At 47.4% G+C, this 20476-nt stretch overlaps 1 protein-coding gene across 8 annotated transcripts in view; it reads left to right on the top strand.

Moving 5' to 3' along the window:
- U2SURP (U2 snRNP associated SURP domain containing) overlaps positions 1-20476 on the top strand; it is a 337154-nt gene that overhangs the window by 289260 nt on the left and 27418 nt on the right. For all 8 annotated transcript variants that reach the window (XM_063915979.1, XM_063915980.1, XM_063915981.1 and 5 more), the window contains 3 exons: positions 12390-12552; positions 12867-12946; positions 14039-14126. In XM_063915979.1, coding sequence (XP_063772049.1) covers positions 12390-12552; positions 12867-12946; positions 14039-14126 — 331 coding nt within the window. The remainder of the gene's footprint in view (positions 1-12389; positions 12553-12866; positions 12947-14038; positions 14127-20476) is intronic.

Genomic DNA, 20476 nt, shown 5'->3' with positions numbered 1-20476 from the left:
ATTGGCTTCTCTTCCTGAAGTACAGACATTTGTGAAGGGAGTGCTGCATATTCAGCCTCCTTTTATACCTCCGGTGGCGCCTTGGGATCTTAACGTGGTATTAAGTTTCCTCAAGTCACCTTGGTTTGAGTGGAGTTGAAATATCTCACTTGGAAGGTGGTCATGTTGTTGGCCTTAGCTTCTGCAAGGCGTGTTTCGGAATTAGCGGCTTTGTCATATAAAAGTCCCTATCTGGTTTTTCACGTGGATAGGGCAGAATTGAGAACTCGTCCTCAATTCCTGTCTAAAGTGGTCTCATCTTTTCATATGAACCAACCTGTTGTCGTGCCTGTGGCTACGCGAGACTTGGAGGATTCCGAGTCACTTGATGTGGTCAGGGCTTTGAAGATTTATGTGGCCAGAACAGCTAGGGTCAGGAAGACAGAGGCGCTGTTTATCCTGTATGCAGCCAATAAGGTTGGCGCACCTGCTTCAAAGCAGACTATTGCTCGCTGGATCTGTAACACGATTCAGCAAGCACATTCTTCGGCAGGATTGCCATTGCCAAAATCGGTTAAGGCCCATTCCACTAGGAAGGTGGGCTCTTCTTGGGCGGCTGCCGAGGGGTCTCGGCATTACAGTTGTGCCGTGCAGCTACTTGGTCGGGATCAAACACGTTTGCAAGGTTCTATAAGTTTGATACCCTAGCTGAGGAGGACCTCCTGTTTGATCAATCGGTGTTGCAGAGTCATCCGCACTCTCCCGCCCGTTTGGGAGCTTTGGTATAATCCCCATGGTCCTTACGGAGTCCCAGCATCCTCTAGGACGTTAGAGAAAATAAGATTTTACACTTACCGGTAAATCTATTTCTCGTAGTCCGTAGAGGATGCTGGGCGCCCGTCCCAAGTGCGGACTTCTTCTGCAAGACTTGTATATAGTTATTGCTTACATAAGGGTTATATTATAGTTCATCGGTTTGGACCGAGACTATGTTGTTTGTTCATACTGTAAACTGGGTAGTTTATCACAAGTTATACGGTGTGATTGGTGTGGCTGGTATGAATCTTGCCCTTGGATTAACAAAAATCCTTTCCTCGTACTGTCCATCTCCTCTGGGCACAGTTTCTCTAACTGAGGTCTGGAGGAGGGGCATAGAGGGAGGAGCCAGTGCACACCCAGAGTCTAAAGTCCTTCTTAAAGTGCCCATGTCTCCTGCGGAGCCAGTCTATTCCCCATGGTCCTTACGGAGTCCCAGCATCCTCTACGGACTACGAGAAATAGATTTACCGGTAAGTGTAAAATCTTATTTTTTCCCTGACCTATGGGTTACAGCAGCTGAGGCATTCTATTACGACAACCTTTGCCTCCTGCCCCATATATACATCTGATGATTGGGGTGCCCTACATTGCCTACATTTTTGGATGTTTTGTGTATTTGTTGGTGTGGCCTGAAAGCTCTGCATGAGCATTTTGGGAAATCTAGTGTAATATTTTCTGTCTGCTCTCCTTCTATGTGTATGCCATACAGGATGCTTTGGAGAGCAACATTTCTAACTTGTTTCATTGCACATACTCTAATGGTGTGCATGTCCTTTGACTACTTGTTGTTATTATTTAAATTTATTTAACATTCATCATTTTAATTATAGTTTCTCTTACGTCCTAGAGGATACTGGGGATCCGTTTAGTACCATGGGGTATAGACTGGTCCACTAGGAGCCTTGGGCACTTTATGAATTTGATAGTGTGCACTGGCTCCTCCCTCAGTTTAGAAAATGTGCCCAGAGGAGTCGGTCATGCTTATGGAAGCTCCTGAAGAGTTTTCTGCATTTATTTTATCTGTTTGTTGTTTTCAGGCAGGACTGGATGGCACCAGCCTGCCTGCTTCGTGGGGCTTGTGGGGGGGCAACCCAACCCAACCTTTTGAAGGGTTAATGGTCCCATTCCCCGCTGACAGGACACTAGCTCCTGAGGGAACTATTCGCAAGCCCCACCACGGCGAGCATACATTCCCATAGCACGCTGCCACCCCTAACAGAGCCAGAAGAGTGGTGAATACTAAGCCGGCATCCCGGTTAGCGTGCCGCCGGCCAATATGGCGGCATGAGGGTATGGAGACGCTCGGCTTATAACCAGGGCGGACTGCGTCTCCAGACTCAGTATACAACTGCATCTAAGTACACTGTACCCAGTACCCACACTGGCAAACAAAGCCTTAAAGCGGATCTGACTCCATTTTAAGCACTAAATTACCTCAGCCAGTATACAAAAAGCGGGAACACCGTGGACGGGGCTTCGCTGAGCGGATCCAGCAACTCACCAGCGCCATTTTCCCTCTGCAGTGGACACAGACGCTGACTGACACGGACGCGCACCTCCCCTGGTGTGACTCCAGATTACCTCAGCGGTACCAGGGGGTCATAGTAGGGGGAAAGCGATTATTAGTGTACTAAGTCCCCAATCTGGATACTTAGTCTGCGATCCGGCTAAGCTTGGCATTAGCGATAAGGGCGCTGCGTGCTGGCTCCAAAATATCTCTCTCCCTGGAAGGGCTCTTTGTGGGTTAGTTGTGCTTTTAACCTTTCTCTAACGTCCTAGTGGATGCTGGGAACTCCGTAAGGACCATGGGGAATAGCGGGCTCCGAAGGAGGCTGGGCACTCTAGAAAGATCTTAGACTACCTGGTGTGCACTGGCTCCTCCCACTATGACCCTCCTCCAAGCCTCAGTTAGATTTCGTGCCCGGCCGAGGTTGGATGCACACTAGGGGCTCTCCTGAGCTCTTAGAAAGTTATAGTCTTAGAATTTGTTATTTTCAGTGAGACCTGCTGGCAACAGGCTCACTGCAGCGAAGGACTAAGGGGAGAAGAAGCGAACTCGCCTGCTTGCAGCCGGATTGGGCTTCTTAGGCTACTGGACACCATTAGCTCCAGAGGGATCGACCGCAGGCCCAGCCTTGATGTTCGGTCCCGGAGCCGCGCCGCCGTCCCCCTTACAGAGCCAGAAGCAAGAAGATGGTCCGGAAAATCGGCGGCATGAAGACTCTGTCTTCACCAAGGTAGCGCACAGCACTGCAGCTGTGCGCCATTGCTCCTCTCACACACTTCACACTCCGGTCACTGAGGGTGCAGGGCGCTGGGGGGGGCGCCCTGAGGCAGCAATAAAAACACCTTGGCTGGCTAAAATACCTCAATATATGGCCCCAGGGGCTATATATGAGGTAAATACCCCTGCCAGAATTCCATAAAAAACGGGAGAATAGGCCGCGAAAAAGGGGCGGAGCCTATCTCCTCAGCACACTGGCGCCATTTTTCCCTCACAGCTCGGCTGGAGGGAAGCTCCCTGGCTCTTCCCTGCAATTCTACAGTACAGTAAGAGGGAAAAGAGAGGGGGGGCATTAAAATTGGCACTGTATACAGTATATTATATAAAAGCTATTAGGGACATAACTCAGTTAGTCCCTGTATATATATAGCGCTCTGGTGTGTGCTGGCATACTCTTACTCTGTCCCCCCAAAGGGCTTTTGTGGGTCCTGTCCTCGTTTGAGCATTCCCTGTGTATCTGCGGTGTGTCGGTACGGCTGTGTCGACATGTTGAATGAGGAGGCTTATATGGTGACAGAACAGAGGCCGATATATGTGATGTCGCCCCCTGTGGGGCCGACACCAGAGTGGATGGATAGGTGAAAGGTATTAACCGACAGTGTCAACTCCTTACATAAAAGGGTGGATGACGTAACAGCTGTGGGACAGCCGGCTTCGCAGCCCGCGCCTGCCCAGGCGTCTCAAAGGCCATCAGGGGCTCAAAAACGCCCGCTCTCTCAGATGGCAGACACAGATGTCGACACGGAGTCTGACTCCAGTGTCGACAAGGTGGAGACATATACACAATCCACTAGGAACATCCGTGACGTGATCCCGGCAATAAAAAATGTGTTATACATTTCTGACTTTAACCCAAGCACCTCTAAAAATGGGTTTTAGGTTTGGGGAGAAAAAACAGGCAGTGTTTTGTTCCCCCATCAGATGAATAAATGAAGTGTGTGAAAGCGTGGGTTCCCCCGTTAAGAAACTGGTAATTTATAAAAAGTTACTGATGGCGTACCCTTTCCCGCCAGGTGGATAAGTTACGCTGGGAGATATCCCCTAGGGTGGATAAGGCGCTCACACGGTTGTCAAAAAAGGTGGCACTGCCGTCTTAGGATACGGCCACTTTAATAGGTACCTGTTGATAAAAAACAGGAGGCTATCCTGAAGTCTGTATTTACACACTCAGGTACTAGACTGAGACCTGCAGATAGTGCTGCTGCAGCGTGGTCGGTGACCCTGTCAAACAGGGATACTAGTTGGCAAACATAAAAACATATTAAAGACGTCGTCTTATATATGGGGGATGCACAGAAGGATATTTTGCCGGCTGGCATCCAAAATAAATGTAATGTCCATTCTGTCAGGAGGGTATTAGAGACCTGTCACTGGACAGGTGATGCTGACTTAAAAAGCGCATAGAGAGCCTTATAAGGGTGAGGAATTATTTGGGGATGGTCTCTGGGACCTCGTATCCACAGCAACTGCTGGGAAGAAATAATTTTACCTCAGGTTTCCTCACAGACAAAGGTACAGTCCTTTCGGCTTCAGAAAAGCAAGCGGGTCAAATGGCGCTTCCTTTCTGTACAGAGACAAGGGTAGAGGGAAAAAAGCTGCACCAGTCAGCCTGTTCCCAGAATCAAGATTCTTCCCCCGCCTCCTGTGAGGCTACACCATGACGCGGGTGCTCCACAGGTGTAGCCAGGTACGGTGGGGGGCCGTCTCAAAAATTTCAGCAATTAGTGGGCTCGCTCACAGGTGGATCCCTGTTTCTTTCAAGTAGTATTTCAGGGGTACAAGCTGGAATTCGAGATGTCTCCCCCCAGCCGTTTCCTAAATTATGCCTTGCTGACAACTCCCTCAGGCAGGGAGGCTGTGCTAGAGGCAATTAATAAGCGGTATTCCCAGCAGGTAATACTCAAGGTGCCCCTACTTCAACAAGGACGGGGTTACTATTCCACACGGGTTGGGGTACCGAAACCGCATGGTTCGGTGTGACCCATTTTATATTTAAAATCCTTGAACACAAAAATTCAAGTTCAAGATGGAATCGCTCAGGGCGGTTATTCCAAGCCTGGACGAGGGGGATTACATGGTATCCTGGGACATCAAGGATGCTTACCTGCATGTCCCCATTTACCATCCTCGCCAGGAGTACCTCAGATTTGTGGTACAGGATTACCATTACCAAGTCCAGACACTGCCGTTTGGACTGTACATGGCACCGAGGGTGTTTTATCAAGGTAATGGCCGAAATGTTGATACTCCTTCAAAAAAAGGGAGTTGTAATTATCCCGTACTTGGACAATCTCGTTATAAGGGCGAGGTCCAAGGAGCAGTTGGTAGTCGGGGTAGCACTATTTTGGAAAGTGCTACAACAGCATGGTTGGATTCTAAACAGTCCAAAGTCACAGCTGGTTCCTATGACACGTCTACTGTTCCTGGGGATGGTTCTGGACATAAACCAGAAATAGTTTCTCTCCCGGAGGACAAGGAGTTGTCATCTCTAGTCAGAGACCTCCTGAAGCCAAAATAGGTAGCGGTGCATCATTGCACGCGAGTCCTGGGAAAAATGGTAGCTTCCTACGAAGCAATCCCATTAGGCAGGTTCCATACAAGAACTTTTCAGAGGGACCTGTTGGACAAGTGGTCCGGATCGCATCTTCCGATGCATAGGCTGATAACCCTGTCTCCAAGGACCAGGGTATCTCTACTGTGGTGGCTGCAGAGTGCCCATCTTCAAGAGGGCCGCAGGTTCGGCATACAGGACTAGGTCCTAGTGACCATGGATTCCAGCCTTTGAGGCTGGGAGGCAGTCACACAGGGAAGAAATTTCCAGGGACTTTGGTCAAGTCAGGTTATTTCCCTACACATAAATATTCTGGACCTGAGGGCCATTTACAATGCCCTGAGGCCGGCAAGGCCTCTGCTTCAAAACCAGCCGGTACTGATCCAATCAGACAACATCACGGCAGTCGCCCATGTAAACCAACAGGGCGGCACAAGAAGCAGGATGGCGATGGCAGAAGCCACAAGGATTCTCCGATAGGCGGAAAATCATGTGTTCGCACTGTCAGCAGTGTTCATTCCCGGAGTGGACAACTGGGAAGCAGATCTTCTCAACAGACACGACCTCCACCCGGGAGAATGGGGACTTCCTCCAGAAGTCTTCCAATAGGATTGTACACCATTGGGAAAGGCCACAGGTGGACATGATGGCGTCCCGCCTCAACAAAAAGCTATAAACGATATTGCACCGGGTCAAGGGACCCTCAGGCGATAGCTATGGACGCTCTGGTAACACCGTGGGTGTACCAGTCAGTTTATGTGTTCTCCCCTCTGCCTCTCATACCAAAGGTACTGAGAATAATAAGAAGGCGAGGAGTAAGAACGATACTCGTGGATGGCCAAGAAGAGCTTGGTACCCAGAACTTCAAGAATTTATATCAGAGGACCCATGGCCTCTGCCACTCAGACAGGACCTGCGGCAGCAGGGGCCCTGTCTGTTCCAAGACTTACCGCGGCTGCGTTTGTCGGCATGGCGGTTGAACGCCGGATCCTGAAGGAAAAGGGCATTCCGGAGGAAGTCATTCCTACGCTTACTAAAGCCAGGAAAGAGGTTACAGCAACTCATTATCACCGCATATGGCGAAAATATGTTGCATGGTGTGAGGCCGAAAGGGCCCCAACAGAGGAATTTCAACTAGGTCGATTTCTGCATTTCCTGCAAGCAGGAGTGACTATGGGCCTTAAATTGGGTTCCATTAAGGTACAGATCTCGGCTCTGTCGATTTTCTTTCAAAAAGAACTAGCTTCAGTACCTGAAGTTCAGACATTTATAAAAGGAGTGCTGCAGAGTCAGCCCCCGTTTGTGCCTCCTGTGGCACCTTGGGATCTCAACGTGGTGTTGAGTTTCTTAAAATCACATTGGTTTGAACCACTAAAAACCGTGGATCTGAAATATCTCACGTGGAAGGTGGTTATGTTATTGGCCTTGGCTTCTGCCAGGCGAGTATCAAAGTTGGCGGCTTTGTCTTGTAAAAGCCCTTATTTGATTTTCCATATGGATAGGGCAGAATTGAGGACTCGTCCCCAGTTTCTCCCAAAGGTGGTGTCAGCGTTTCACCTGAACCAGCCTATTGTGGTGCCTAGGCTACTAGGGACTTGGAGGACTCCAAGTTGCTAGACGTTGTCAGGGCACTGAAAATATATGTTTCCAGAACGGCTAGAGTCAGAAAATCTGACTCGCTGTTTATCCTATATGCACCTAACAAGCTGGGTGCTCCTGCTTCTAAGCAGACTATTGCTCGTTGGATTTGTAGTACAATTCAGCTTGCACATACTGTGGCAGGCCTGCCACAGCCAAAATCTGTCAATGCCCATTCCACAAGGAAGGTGGGCTCATCTTGGGCGGCTGCCCGAGAGGTCTCGGCTTTACAACTTTGCCGAGCAGCTACTTGGTCAGGGGCAAACACGTTTGCAAAATTCTACAAATTTGATACCCTGGCTGAGGAGGACCTGGAGTTCTCTCATTCAGTGCTGCAGAGTCATCCGCACTCTCCCGCCCGTTTGGGAGCTTTGGTATAATCCCCATGGTCCTTACGGAGTTCCCAGCATCCACTAGGACGTTAGAGAAAATAAGAATTTACTCACCGGTAATTCTATTTCTCGTAGTCCGTAGTGGATGCTGGGCGCCCATCCCAAGTGCGGTTTATCTGCAATACTTGTACATAGTTATTGTTAACTAAATCGGGTTATTGTTGAGCCATCTGTTGAGAGGCTCTATTGTTTCATACTGTTAACTGTGTTTCATATCACGAGTTGTACGGTGTGATTGGTGTGGCTGGTATGAGTCTTACCCGGGATTCAAAATCCTTCCTTATTGTGTACGCTCGTCCGGGCACAGTACCTAACTGAGGCTTGGAGGAGGGTCATAGTGGGAGGAGCCAGTGCACACCAGGTAGTCTAAGATCTTTCTAGAGTGCCCAGCCTCCTTCGGAGCCCGCTATTCCCCATGGTCCTTACGGAGTTCCCAGCATCCACTACGGACTACGAGAAATAGAATTACCGGTGAGTAAATTCTTATTTTTCCTGTGTGTGTGTGTGTGCGCGCGCGCTGTCACACTTTACAGTATGTCAGGCAAAGAGTGTGTTTAATGTACGGCAGAGTGTTCCTCTTCCCCAGGGAGCTCATTACTATGTATTCAGTGTAGTGCACCTTCCCAGAATAGTGGGGCTGAACCAGTGTGGCTGGATTCCATTAAAGGAATGATTTCCAATATTTCTAATAAATTGTCCCGCAATTAGAAAGAGAGACAATACTTAAGACAGTCTGTGGATGGATGAGTTTATGAACAGAGACTCTGTCCCCTGCCATTTGTCCACAAAAACGAACTCTGGCCCATATCCTGCAGTCTGACTCTGACGCTGAGGGGTCAGACATGGAGGAGGGTGAGGTGAGGTGGATTCAGAGGGGGGATATACTGCTCTGTCACAGGAAATACAGGCTCTTATAGAAGCTATCAGAGACTTTCTGCAAATTCCTGATAAGGTGACAGAGGAGAGTGAGGAATCTTATTTTAATGTAAAAAAATAAGTCCTCAGTCACTTTTCCTGTGTCAAAGGAATTGAATACACTGTTTGAAGAACCGTGGGTTAATCCTGATAGGAAATTTAAAATTCCTAAAAGGTTACTCTTATCTTTTCTTTTTCCTCCTGAGGATAGGAAAAAATGGGAAAGTCCACCGATAGTGGATGCGTCAGTGTCTAGGCTGTCATGAAAGATTGTATTGCCTGTCCCTGGTCCAGCCTCCCTGAAAGACACGGCTGATCGTAAAATTGAGACTACTCAAATCCTTGTACACAATTGCTGGGGTGGCCCAGAGACCCACTATAACATGTGCGTGGATTACTAAAGCCATTGCTAAATGGTCAGGTAACCTAATTGAGGTATTAGATTCCTTATTTAGGGGGGAAATTGTTTTACTCCTGCAACATATACAGGACTCTGCGAACTTTATGGTGTAAACCATAAAAGAGAGAGGCTTGCTTAATGCATGCACCACTGCTATGGCAGTGTCAGCACGCAGGGGCTTATGGCTACGCCAGTGGACTGCTGATGCGGACTCTAGAAGAGGAGTGGAAGGCCTACCATTCACAGTGAGGCCTTATTTGGAGATGAACTAGACAAATGGATCTCCAAAGCTACTGCGGATAAGTCTACATATCTTCCTTCTGCAGCTCCCCCAACCAGGAAGGCTTACTCAGCTTCGAATCTACAGTCCTTTCGGACTGCCAAGTTTAAGAAGGTCTAAGAGAGTCTCAGAGATTGGGGAGCAGTCACCCAGGGGGTGCAGTTTCAAGGTCAAGTCAGGAAGTTGTCCTTCCAATCAACATTCTGGAACTCAGGGCCATATACAACGTCCTTCTGCAAGCCTCATCTCTTCTTCAGGATTGGGCCATTCAGGTCCGGTCGGACAGTGTGACGGCAGTAGCGCACATAAACCGAGAGGGCGGAACGAAAAGCAGAACAGCAATGTCAGAGGTGTCAAGAATTCTCCTCTGGGCAGAAAAACACTCTGTGACGTTGTCAGTGATCTTCATTCCGGGAGTAGACAACTGGGAAGCAGACTTCTTCAGCAAACACGACCTGCACTCTGGGGAGTAGGGCCTTCACCCGGAAGTGTTTAGGTGCTTGACAAGTCGATGGCGATATCCACAAATCGACATGATGGCCTCTCGTCTCAACAAAAAGCTCAAAACGGTATTGTTCCAGGTCGAGAGACCCACAGGCAGTGGCGGTAGATGCTCTGACGACTCCATATGTCTATCAGATGGTGTACGTGTTTCCTCCACTTCCTCTGATCCCAAGAATTCTAAATAGAATAAAAAGGGAAAAGGTTCTAGCAATACTCATTGCTCCGGACTGGCCAAGTAGGGTCTGGTACGCGGATCTTCTGGAGATGCTCCTCGAAGATCCGTAGCCCCTACCTCTTCGCGAGGATCTTCTGCAACAGGGCCCGTTTGTCTATCAAGACTAACTGCGGCTACGTTTAACGGCATGGAAGTTGAACGGCTGATTCTAGCCGGCAGAGGGATCACTGACAAGGTTATCCCGACTGTAATCCAAGCCAGAAAGGGGGTAACGTCTAAACATTACTACCGTATTTGGAAGAAATACGTCTCTTGGTGTGAGGGCAGAAAACTTTCTGTGGTGGCATTTCATCAGTGACATTTCCTATTTTTTCTCCAATCAAGTGTGGAAGTGGGCCTACGTCTGGGCTCCATAAAAGTCCAGATTTCGGCCTTGTCCATTTTTTTCCCAGAAACAATTGGCTTCTATTCCTGAAGTCGAGACGTTCTTGAAAGGTGTGCTGCACATCCAACCTCCCTTTGTGCCTCCCACGGCACCTTGGGATCTCAATTTGGTGCTGCAGTTCCTCCAATCGGACTGGTTTGAACCGTTACAGGAGGTAGATGTAAAGTACCTTACGTGGAAGACCGTCACATCGTTGGCCTTGGCTTCAGCAAGACGTGTGTCGGAGCTGGGGGCTTTGTCTGAGGACAGAGCTGAACTGAGAACTCGTCAACAATTTCTTCCTAAAGTGGTGTCCGCATTTCACATCAACCAACCTATTGTGGTCCCGGTTGTCACCGACACCTCTGCTACTTCAAAGTCTTTGGATGTTTTGAGGGCTTTGAAGGTGTATGTGAAAAGAACAGCTCATCACAGAAAGACGGACTCGCTGTTTGTTCTTTATGATCCCAATAAGATTGGGTGTCCTGCTTCAAAGCAGACAATTTCAAGCTGGATCAGACTTACGTGTGTTGTAGCTGTGGGCGTGGTCTCACAAAAGCCCCTATTTAATTTTCCATGAAGACAGAGCTGAACTCAGAACTCGTCAGCAATTTCTTCCTGAAGTGGTGTCTGCGTTTCAACCAGCCTATTGTGGTTCCGTTTGTTACCGACACCTCTGCTATTTCAAAGTCTTTGGATGTTGTGAGGGCTTTGAAGGTGTATGTAAAGCGAACAGCTCGTCACAGGAAGTCGGACTCTGTTTGTTGTTTTATGATCCCAATAAGATTGGGTGTCCTGCTTCAAAGCAATCCATTGCGTGCTGGATCAGATTAACTATCCAGCATGCTTATTCCACGGCAGGATTGCCGGTTCCAAAATCTGTTCAGGCCCACTCGACTAGGTCGGTAGGTTCTTCTTGGGTGGCTGCCCGGGGTGTCTCGGCTTTACAGCTCTGCCAAGCAGCTACTTTGTCAGGTTCGAACACGTTTGTCAAGTTCTACAAGTTCTATACTTTGACCTCTGAGGACCTTCAGCTTGGTCAATCAGTTCTGCAGGAACCTCAGCACTCTCCCACCCGGTTTGGGAGCTTTGGTACTTCCCCATGGTACTAAATGGATCCCCAGTATCCTCTAGGATGTAAGAGAAAATAGGATTTTAATTACCTACCGGTAAATCATTTTCTCGTAGTCCGTAGAGGATACTGGGCGCCCGCCCGGTGCTTCGTTCTTACTGCACTGTTACTTGGTTAAGTATTGTTGTTTGGTTCTGCTGCTGCTGTTCCTGTTTCAAGTTTGGTTAGCATGGCTTTCCTCTTGTTTGTGTGTGTGCTGGTTCGTAATCTCACCACTTTTATTATCTATCTGTCAAAATATGTCTGTCTCCTCGGGCAGTTTCCTAGACGGAGTCTGGTAGGAGGGGCATAGAGGGAGAAGCCAGCGCACACTATCAAATTCTTAAAGTGCCCAAGGCTCCTAGTGGACCCATCTATACCCCATGGTACTAAATGGATCCCCAGTATCCTTTACGGACTACGAGAAAAGGATTTACCGGTAGGTAATTAAAATCCTATTTTCTCCTCTGTGTGTATCTGAATCTTCATTGAATCTACTTTCAATCCTTGTTTTTTATGTTGCACAAGCCAGTTTGTGTTCAAGCCTTGGAGAGAGAGTGGACAAGTTGCTCAAAGCTACCAATCCGCTTCTAACTCTCTTATCTAGCAGTCTGTGAAATGACAGGAGTTGATTGGTTGGTTTTATCTCTCTCCATGGCTTGGTACATCCTCCCCTCACTGAGGAAATTCCGCAGCACACCAAAAGCTTTGAAGGCTTGATATATCTCCGCTTGTGTGAATTAAACTGTGGTCTCTTCACTGTGGTCTACACGAGTAAAATGCACTAAAACTCTTCCTGCTGTTATTGAATTTCATGAGGTTTTTTTCATCGGAGTCCATGATCTCCACAGGCAAGCTCGTAAACTCTGCATAATTGTCTATGCTGCATGATTAGAATAGTTAATTTTGTGTTTCAGACAAAGGGACAAATTAGAGGAGGTATTGCGAGGTTTAACACCTCGGAAGAATGATATTGGTGAAGCAATGGTGTTCTGTCTTAACCACGCCGAAGCAGCAGAGGAGATTGTGGACTGCATAGCAGAGTCTTTGTCTATCTTGAAAACCCCTCTCCCTAAAAAGGTATAATTAGCAATTTTTCGTAATTTTCAGTAAATTATTTTGTTGTGCTTATTTGCTTTAAATGAATCAAGTAGTTGCCCCAAAATAATATTTTGAATCAATCACATTGTTCCCGATCTGTTCCCGATCTGATTAGAACTTCTGTGCCACATAACCTGGCGCATGAGTGTGTTGTGTATTTTTGAACTGTGTGATGCATGACAGACAGTCCCTGGGGCATAATAGAACATTTCTGTGGCGTTGATAGTGACCTTATTGTGTGGTGTTAAACTAAAATGACTGCTTACTTTTATTTTGGCAATTGTGTTCTACAGATTGCCAGACTCTACCTGGTATCTGATGTCTTGTATAATTCTTCAGCTAAAGTGGCCAACGCATCTTACTACAGAAAATTGTAAGTATTTTCTGTTTCTCTTTGCAAGTTATGATTTTAGAAAGGGCTACACACAAAAAAATATTAAAATTGAAACTTATTTTCAAGACAAGTTTTGTGTACTCATCAAATATATGAAATACCAGACAATATTGGCCATTACAGCCTATGAAATACAACCGTTTTCATTGCTTTATGTTGTCGGTGTACAGACAGATTTAAGTTTTGCTTATTTTTAAACACGCTGCCTGTAGGAGACATCAGGATGTTACTATTGTATGTGGTGTTTCCCTCACATTAGGCACTGGTCTGGAAAATACTGAGGGGCAGATGTATTAATCCTTGAGAAGTGATAACACAGTGATAAGTGCAAGGTGATAACGCACCAGCCAATCAGCTCCAATATGTAAATTGGCAGTAAGGAGCTGAATGGCTGGTGCGTTATCACCTTGCACTTATCACTGCTTTATCACTTCTTCAGGCTTAGTACATCTGCCCCTGAATTATTTATTCCTTTTATAAATCACAATGTAGTATTTTGTGTAAAGGGGGGTACACACGGAGAGATCCGTGCTTAAAATCTAAGCAATCTTGCTAGATTGCTTAGATTTTAAGCACGGATCTGCCGTGTGTATGCCCCCCAGCGATAGCGATGCGCGGCCCCGCACATCGCTATCGCCGGTGCTAGATTGAGCCTGCATGCAGGCTCAATCTAGCGGGTCGCTCACTTCACCGTTGTGTGAAGTGAGCGGCCCCCCGTCGGCTTTCCCCCTCGCTCAGCACATCGCGCTGTGCTGAGCGGGGTGAGAGATGTGTGCTGAGCGGTCTGTGTTAAGATCGCTCAGCACACATTTCTCCCGTGAGTACCCCCCTTTAGCAGCACTTGTGTATTATTGCTCACTGTTGGCTTACCTATCTGCCTGAGAATGTGGAGTCGTAGAGAGAGGCATTCCCCAGCACCAGCATAAGCGTTGCTTTCCTTAACATTATTTCTATAATAGTGTCCAATGGCTTATTTCAGACAGTCTGTGACTTGATTACGTGGTATTTGTGGCAGTGAAGCTGTCGCAGAGTATGTGAAAGGAATTAACAATTCTCAATTATCATCTTCAGCTTTGAAACAAAGTTATGCCAAGTATTTGCTGATCTGAATGCTGCCTATAGAGCTATACAAGGGCATTTACAGTCAGAGAATTTTAAGGTGAGTGAATATAGTCAGTTATTATGAAAGTCCTTGTGCTGATATTCTTTCACTTTAAATATAAAACACATGCCTAAATTTCTTCTTCTTCCATAGAGGACACAGGCTGTACGCTGGGTATAGGCTGGTGAGTAGGAGTTTGGGCACCAAATGGTTAACTCTTCTTTCCAACAGCCCAGGCACTCTCTCCCCTACACCCTGCCCTAAGCCACAGGCATTTTCATTTGGTTACTGCAGGTGCGGGCACTTTATTATGGCGCTGCTTCTTTTCTTTAATTTTTTGTTTATTTTTACCAGTTGGTAGTGCTAGGCGTTCTACAGGATGCTGCACTGCCGCTCCACCGACCCCCAATGCCAGTGGCCGTATCGCTGGCAACTGGATCAGCGTCTTAGATTGCAGCTACACAGCACACAGGGGAGCCTCAGCTGGGGGACAGGCATTGTTGTTGCTGTTACCGCCGATGAGGGAGACAACTGGTGGTACTGGCAGTGGGGGACCAGGCCGTCTGCGCACCACCACTAGACCACCAGTGCAGTTAGGCAACGGGGCACTACACTGTAAATGGACGTTTGTTCTGCGGTCCATGCCAGATGGGGGGAGACAGGCTCTCCCCCATTAGCCCCTCCCCTTGGCGCTTTCGCTCTACCAGGCATTCCACCACAGGGTGTCTCCTCTTCTTTACCCTCCCTCACTGAGATGCCTAGCAGCCATTTTTATTGTACTACCTGTATACCTCACTCTCATTGGTCAGTTTATACAGATAGCTCCTACCTCCCCTTGGGGTTGGTTTGTTGAGTACTTACTGCCCATTATTGCCTTGCATTTAATGTGTCTGTATTCATATACTTTCTATCTGACATATTACTGTCAATTTAGATCATTTTTTCATTGTTTGAGTGGTTCATTATTGTATATTCCCTTCACTTAGCCCAACTTATTTCTTGATTTATGGTGCATTAACATTCATTGGACTACCCCTTATTGGCACACTACTATTTGCATAGCTTTTGTGTGTGTGGACTTCCTTGGATTTCTGTACAAAGTCTTCCATGGGCAATGCACCCAGGAAGGTGGGCGCTCCTGTGTTGCGCAACTGTAGGACTTGTACTGCTGTACTTTCTCCTCTGGCTCCAGACCAGATTGGTCTCTGTGTCTGGTGCTGGTGTTGTTGTCCCAGTACCTGCTCCGTTACACAAACAGGGGTTTTACTTCAGTCTGTTTGTTGTTCTGAAACCGGACGGTTCGGTTCGACCCATCTTGAACCTCAAATCTCTGAAACCATACCTACGTGTGTTCAAATTCAAGATGGAATCGTTGCGTGCGGTGGTTTGCGGCTTGGTGGATGGGTAATTCCTAGTATCCCTGGATGTCAAGGATGCTTACCTGCATTTTCCCATATGACCTCTCCATCAGGCTTACCTTCGGTTCACTCTCCTGGACAACCACTTCCAGTTTCAGGCATTACCTTTCGGTCTCTCCACAGCACCGAGGGTAGTAAAGAAATTCATGGCGGTGATGATGTTGCATTTGCGCAGAATGGGAGTGAACATAGTCCCCTACTTGGACGATCTCCTGATAACGGTGATGTCCAGGGAACGTCTGCTTCACAGCATCGGCCTGACAACTCGCCTGCTTACGGATCATGGGTTGATCCTCAATTTCCGGAAATCTCACCTGAAACCATCACAAAGACTTCAGTTCCTGGGGATGATACTGAACACCGTGTCCCAGAAGGTGTTCCATCCATGGGACAATGCCTTGACTATACAGGCTATGGTCCGCTCGGTGCTCAGACCCTGCAAGATTTCAATTCATATTTGCATTCGCTTACTGGGCAAGATGGTAGCCTCATACGAGGCCATCCAGTATGGCAGGTTTCATGCCCGTCTATTCCAGCAGGATCTGCTGGACAAATGGTCAGCGTCTCACCTACACATGCCCCAGATGGTAACTCTGTCGCCAAAAGCATGGATTTCCCTGTTATGGTGGATGGTCGGAGTTTCGGTATCCAGTCATGGCTACTGCTGACAATGGATGCCAGCCTCCGAGGATGGGGATGTTGTGACTCAAGGAGCCCAATTCCAGGGGAAGTGGTCCAGTCAGGAATCTGCACTCCCGATAAATGTACTGAAACTCAGGGCAATTTACAATGCTCTCCTGCAGGCCTCCTCTCTTCTCCAAAATCAAGCAATCCATGTGCAGTCGGACAATGCCACGGCGGTGGTGTACATGAATCGACAGGGAGGAACAAGAAGCAGGGGCACAATGCGAGAGGTGTCCAGGATACTCCTCTGGGCGGAGGCAAACGGAAGAGCCATCTCGGCCATCTTCATTCCGGGTGTTGACAATTGAGAAGCGGACGTCCTCAGCAGGCACGACCTTCATCCAGGAGAATGGGCCTTTACCCTCAGTGTTTCAATAACTGATTCTCCGGTGGGGCTGTCCACAGATAGACCGGATGGCTTCTCGTCTCAACAAGAATCTCTGTTACTGTTCCAGGACAAGGGATCTGCAGGCTGCGGCAATCGACACTCTGACGACACCATGGATTTACCAGTTTGTATAGCCGTTTCCACCAATCCCTCTCATTCCCAGTTCTAAAACGATCCGGGGCAATTCTGATTGCCCCGGATTGGCCTCAACAGACCTGGTATGCAGACGTCCGGACAATGTCTCTGGAGGATCCCTGGCCTCTGCTGCTACTCGAGGACCTCCTTCAGCAAGGACCGTTAATCTATCCAGACTTACAGCGGCTACGTTTGATGGCTTGGAGGTTGAGAGGGAAATTCTAGCCAGAAAAGGTCTCCCCTCTAAGGTTATTTCTACTATGGTCCAGGCCAGGATGGTGGTTACGTCAAAACATTACCACCGTATGTGGAAAAGATATGTTTCTTGGTGTGCGAGTAGAAAATATTCTCTTGATGAGTTTCAACTGGGTCGTTTCCTACTCTTCCTGCAAGCAGATGTAGACATGGGCCTACGGTTAGGCTACATCAAGGTCCAGATTTCGTCTCTTTCCATCTTCTTCTAGAAACAACTTGCTGTGTTGCCAGTAGTACAGACTTTCCTAAAAAGTGTTCTTCATATTCAACCACCCTTCGTGCCTCCCACTGCTCTGTGGGAACTCAAGGTGGTCTTAACTTTCCTCCAGTCGGACTGGTTTGAAACCTTAAACAGGGTGGATTTGAAATATCTCAGTTGGAAGACCGTCATGTTGCTGGTATTAGCCTCTGCAAGACGTCTGTCAGAATTAAGGGCCTTATCCTGTAAGAGCCTGTATTTGATATTTCATGTGGATAGGGCGGAGCTCAGGACTCGCCAGCAGTTTTTGCTGAAGGTCGTGTCCGCTTTTCACGTGAATCAGCCAATAGTGGATCCAGTGCTGGCTGACACATCAATTGCTCCAAAGTCCTTGGACATTGTGAGAGCTTTGAAAATTTCCGTGAAGAGCACAGCTCGTCACAGGAAATCTGACTCGCTTTTTGTCCTTAATGATGCTACCACGATTGGTCATCCTGCTTCTAAGCAGTGTATTGTTTGTTGGCTCAGGTTGACCAATCTACAAGCATATTCTTCTGCAGCTTTACCGCTGCCGAGTTCTATCCAGGCCCACTCCACAAGGTCAGTGGGTTCTTTCTGGGCGGCTGCCCGGGGTGTCTCGGCCAGCTATTTGGTCTGGTTCGAGTGGTCAACTGGGAAGCGGACTTCCTCAGCAGACACGATCTACATCCAGGGGAATGGGCCCTTTACACTCAGGTGTTTTAACAGCTGGTTCATCAGTGGGGCTGCACGCTGATAGACATGATGGCTTCTCGGCCAACAAAAAGCTGCGTCGCTACTGTTCCAGGACGAGGGATCTGCAGGCTGCAGCGGTGGATGCTTTGACGGCACTGTGGACTCACCAGTACATATCTCTTCCCTCCGATTCTTCTCATTCCGAGAGCTATAAAAAGACTCAAAAGGGAATGCGTTTAAGCAGTACTGATTGCCCCAGATTGATCCCATCGAGCTTGGTAAACGGACCTCCTAACCATGTCCCCCGACGAGCCCTGGCCTCTGCCGCTTCGAAATGACCTCCTCCAGCAAGGGCCGTTCGTCTATCCCAACTTACTGCAGCTACGTTTAACGGCACGGAAGTTGAGAGGGAGATTCTAGCCAGAAAAGGACTACCCTCTAGGGTAGTCCGAAAGGTGGTCACGTCAAAGCGTTACAACCAAATCTGTAGAAATATTTTCTTGGTGTAAGGGTAGAAAATATTCTATGGTGGAATTTCAACTTGGCCGTTTCCTGTTGCTCTTCTTACAAGCAGGCGTGGATATGGGCCTACGGGTTAGGCTCCATCAAAGTTCAGATATCGGCCTTGTCCACATTCTTCCAGAGACAGTTGGCTGTGATTCCAGAGGTACAGGCGTTCTTAAAAGGTGTCCTTCGCATTCAGCCACCCTTTGTTCCTCCCAGTGCTCCGTGGGACCTCAATTTGGTCCTGACCTTTCTCCAGTCAGATTGGTTTGAACCTTTACATAGGGTGGACTTAAAATTCTTAACGTGGAAGACTGTCTTGTTGCTGGCATTGATCTCTGTGAGGCGTGTGTCGGAATTGGGGGCCTTATCCTGTAAGAGCCTTTATTTGATATTTCACGAGGATAGGGCGGACCTCAGGACTCACCCACAGTTTTTGCCAAAAGTGGTGTCTGCTTTTCACATAAATCAGCCGATTGTGGTTTCCGGTGGTGTCTGACACATCGGTTACTCCATAGTCCCTGGTCGTGGTTCGGATTTTGAAGACTTGGTTGAGTCTGCTGTTGCTGTTCCTGTTCTGGTTAGCATTGCTATCCTTTGTTAATGTTGTGTGTTGGTTCATTAACTCACCTCTGCTGTTATTTATTTTCCTTCTCTCAAAGTATGTGCATCTCCTACAGGCACAGTTTTCCTAGACTGAGTCTGTAGGAGGGGCATAGAGGGGAGGAGCCAGCACACACTGAAGAATTTTAAAGTGCCAAGGCTTCAATGGACCCAATCTATACCCCATGGTACTAATACCATCCCAGTATCCCCTATGGACTACGAGAAAAGGAATTACCGGTAAGTATTAAATTCCTATTTTTTTCTTTATGGTTATTGTGTACTGTAATTTTTCTTTTGACAAAACTCAGTAAAAACTATAAAATAAAAAAATAAAAAACCCATAACATAATACTCGAGTTGAGGAGATGTATAATTCCTGTAGAATTGTTTTGCATCGGAACATAAAGATCGAGCCAGGAATCAGCTTCACGGGGATAGTTGAAAAAGTGGTTCCTCCTACCTGAGACCACACGAGGATGAGCTGGAAATAACATAGCGTTGGGTAATTGTAAGTCCGCAACAGTCTCTTAACTTGCACAAATTGCTATATAGATTTTTGCACAACTGCAGAAAGTCTTGAAAAATAGCAGCTCATTCACCATTAGATTCCAGGGGGTCTTTGGTCTTGGCAAGTCGTAGAATCGTATAATGGTCTCTCTAGTGCAGAATCTTAGCAGTGACTGTCCACAGAGGAGCCCCCTGGGGGAGAGGACTTCTGGGTATACAGTGAGCTGTTTCAATGGCAAACAGAATTAAATGCATCCCATCCAAAAGTGGAGGTCAACTAGGATTCTGGGAAAAGCTCAGGATTATAGTCTTACCTTCTCAGGTAAACCAACCAGGCAAACGTTACTGCAATGGAGCTGCGTCCAACCTTGTCTGCCAGTTTTTGTTGTGGCACACAAGTCAACTTGGGGGAAAACGAAAAAAAAAAAAAAAATCCATTGTTTTATTTATTTGAATATGGCCACTGCCCATTCATGTTTCATTCCTAATGATGTCTTTTTGTGTAGGGTTACTTTACTCAAATGTGCAAATCTGTACTAAAAGCATGGTAACCATTCAGCAATTATTAAATGATCTCCACCACCTTTCTGCCGTATCTCTGAACCTCCTGTTGTTTGCCTTTCTCAATAACTTCATTCAGGATAATTTACTACTGCAGTATAGGAGGGCATAGTGTGGGAGGCAACCACCAGGAAGACCAATCGTATCTGGGATAGGATCTTTAACCGAAAAAGCCAGCATCTTTGTCGATCTACATCTACGACACCACGTTCTGGGTCTCCCTTCCTTTGTCCAAGACACCACAGATGTTCTTCGCAAGATTCATGATGTTAAACTGGAAACAAACCAATACTTAGTCTCTTTGGACGTTGAGGCACTGTATACTTCAATTGATCATGACAGAGGACTTGAAGCCGTTAATTATTTTATGAACATGGAAGGCATGGAAAAATTCCATGTGTTCCTTGCCGACCTACTCCAGTTCATACTCAGTCAC

This window comes from Pseudophryne corroboree, chromosome 4 (assembly GCF_028390025.1).
Source record: "Pseudophryne corroboree isolate aPseCor3 chromosome 4, aPseCor3.hap2, whole genome shotgun sequence".
Taxonomy (NCBI): Eukaryota; Metazoa; Chordata; class Amphibia; order Anura; family Myobatrachidae; genus Pseudophryne; species Pseudophryne corroboree.
Note: the sequence above shows the minus strand (reverse complement) of the source record. Positions and strands in the feature narration are given on the sequence as shown.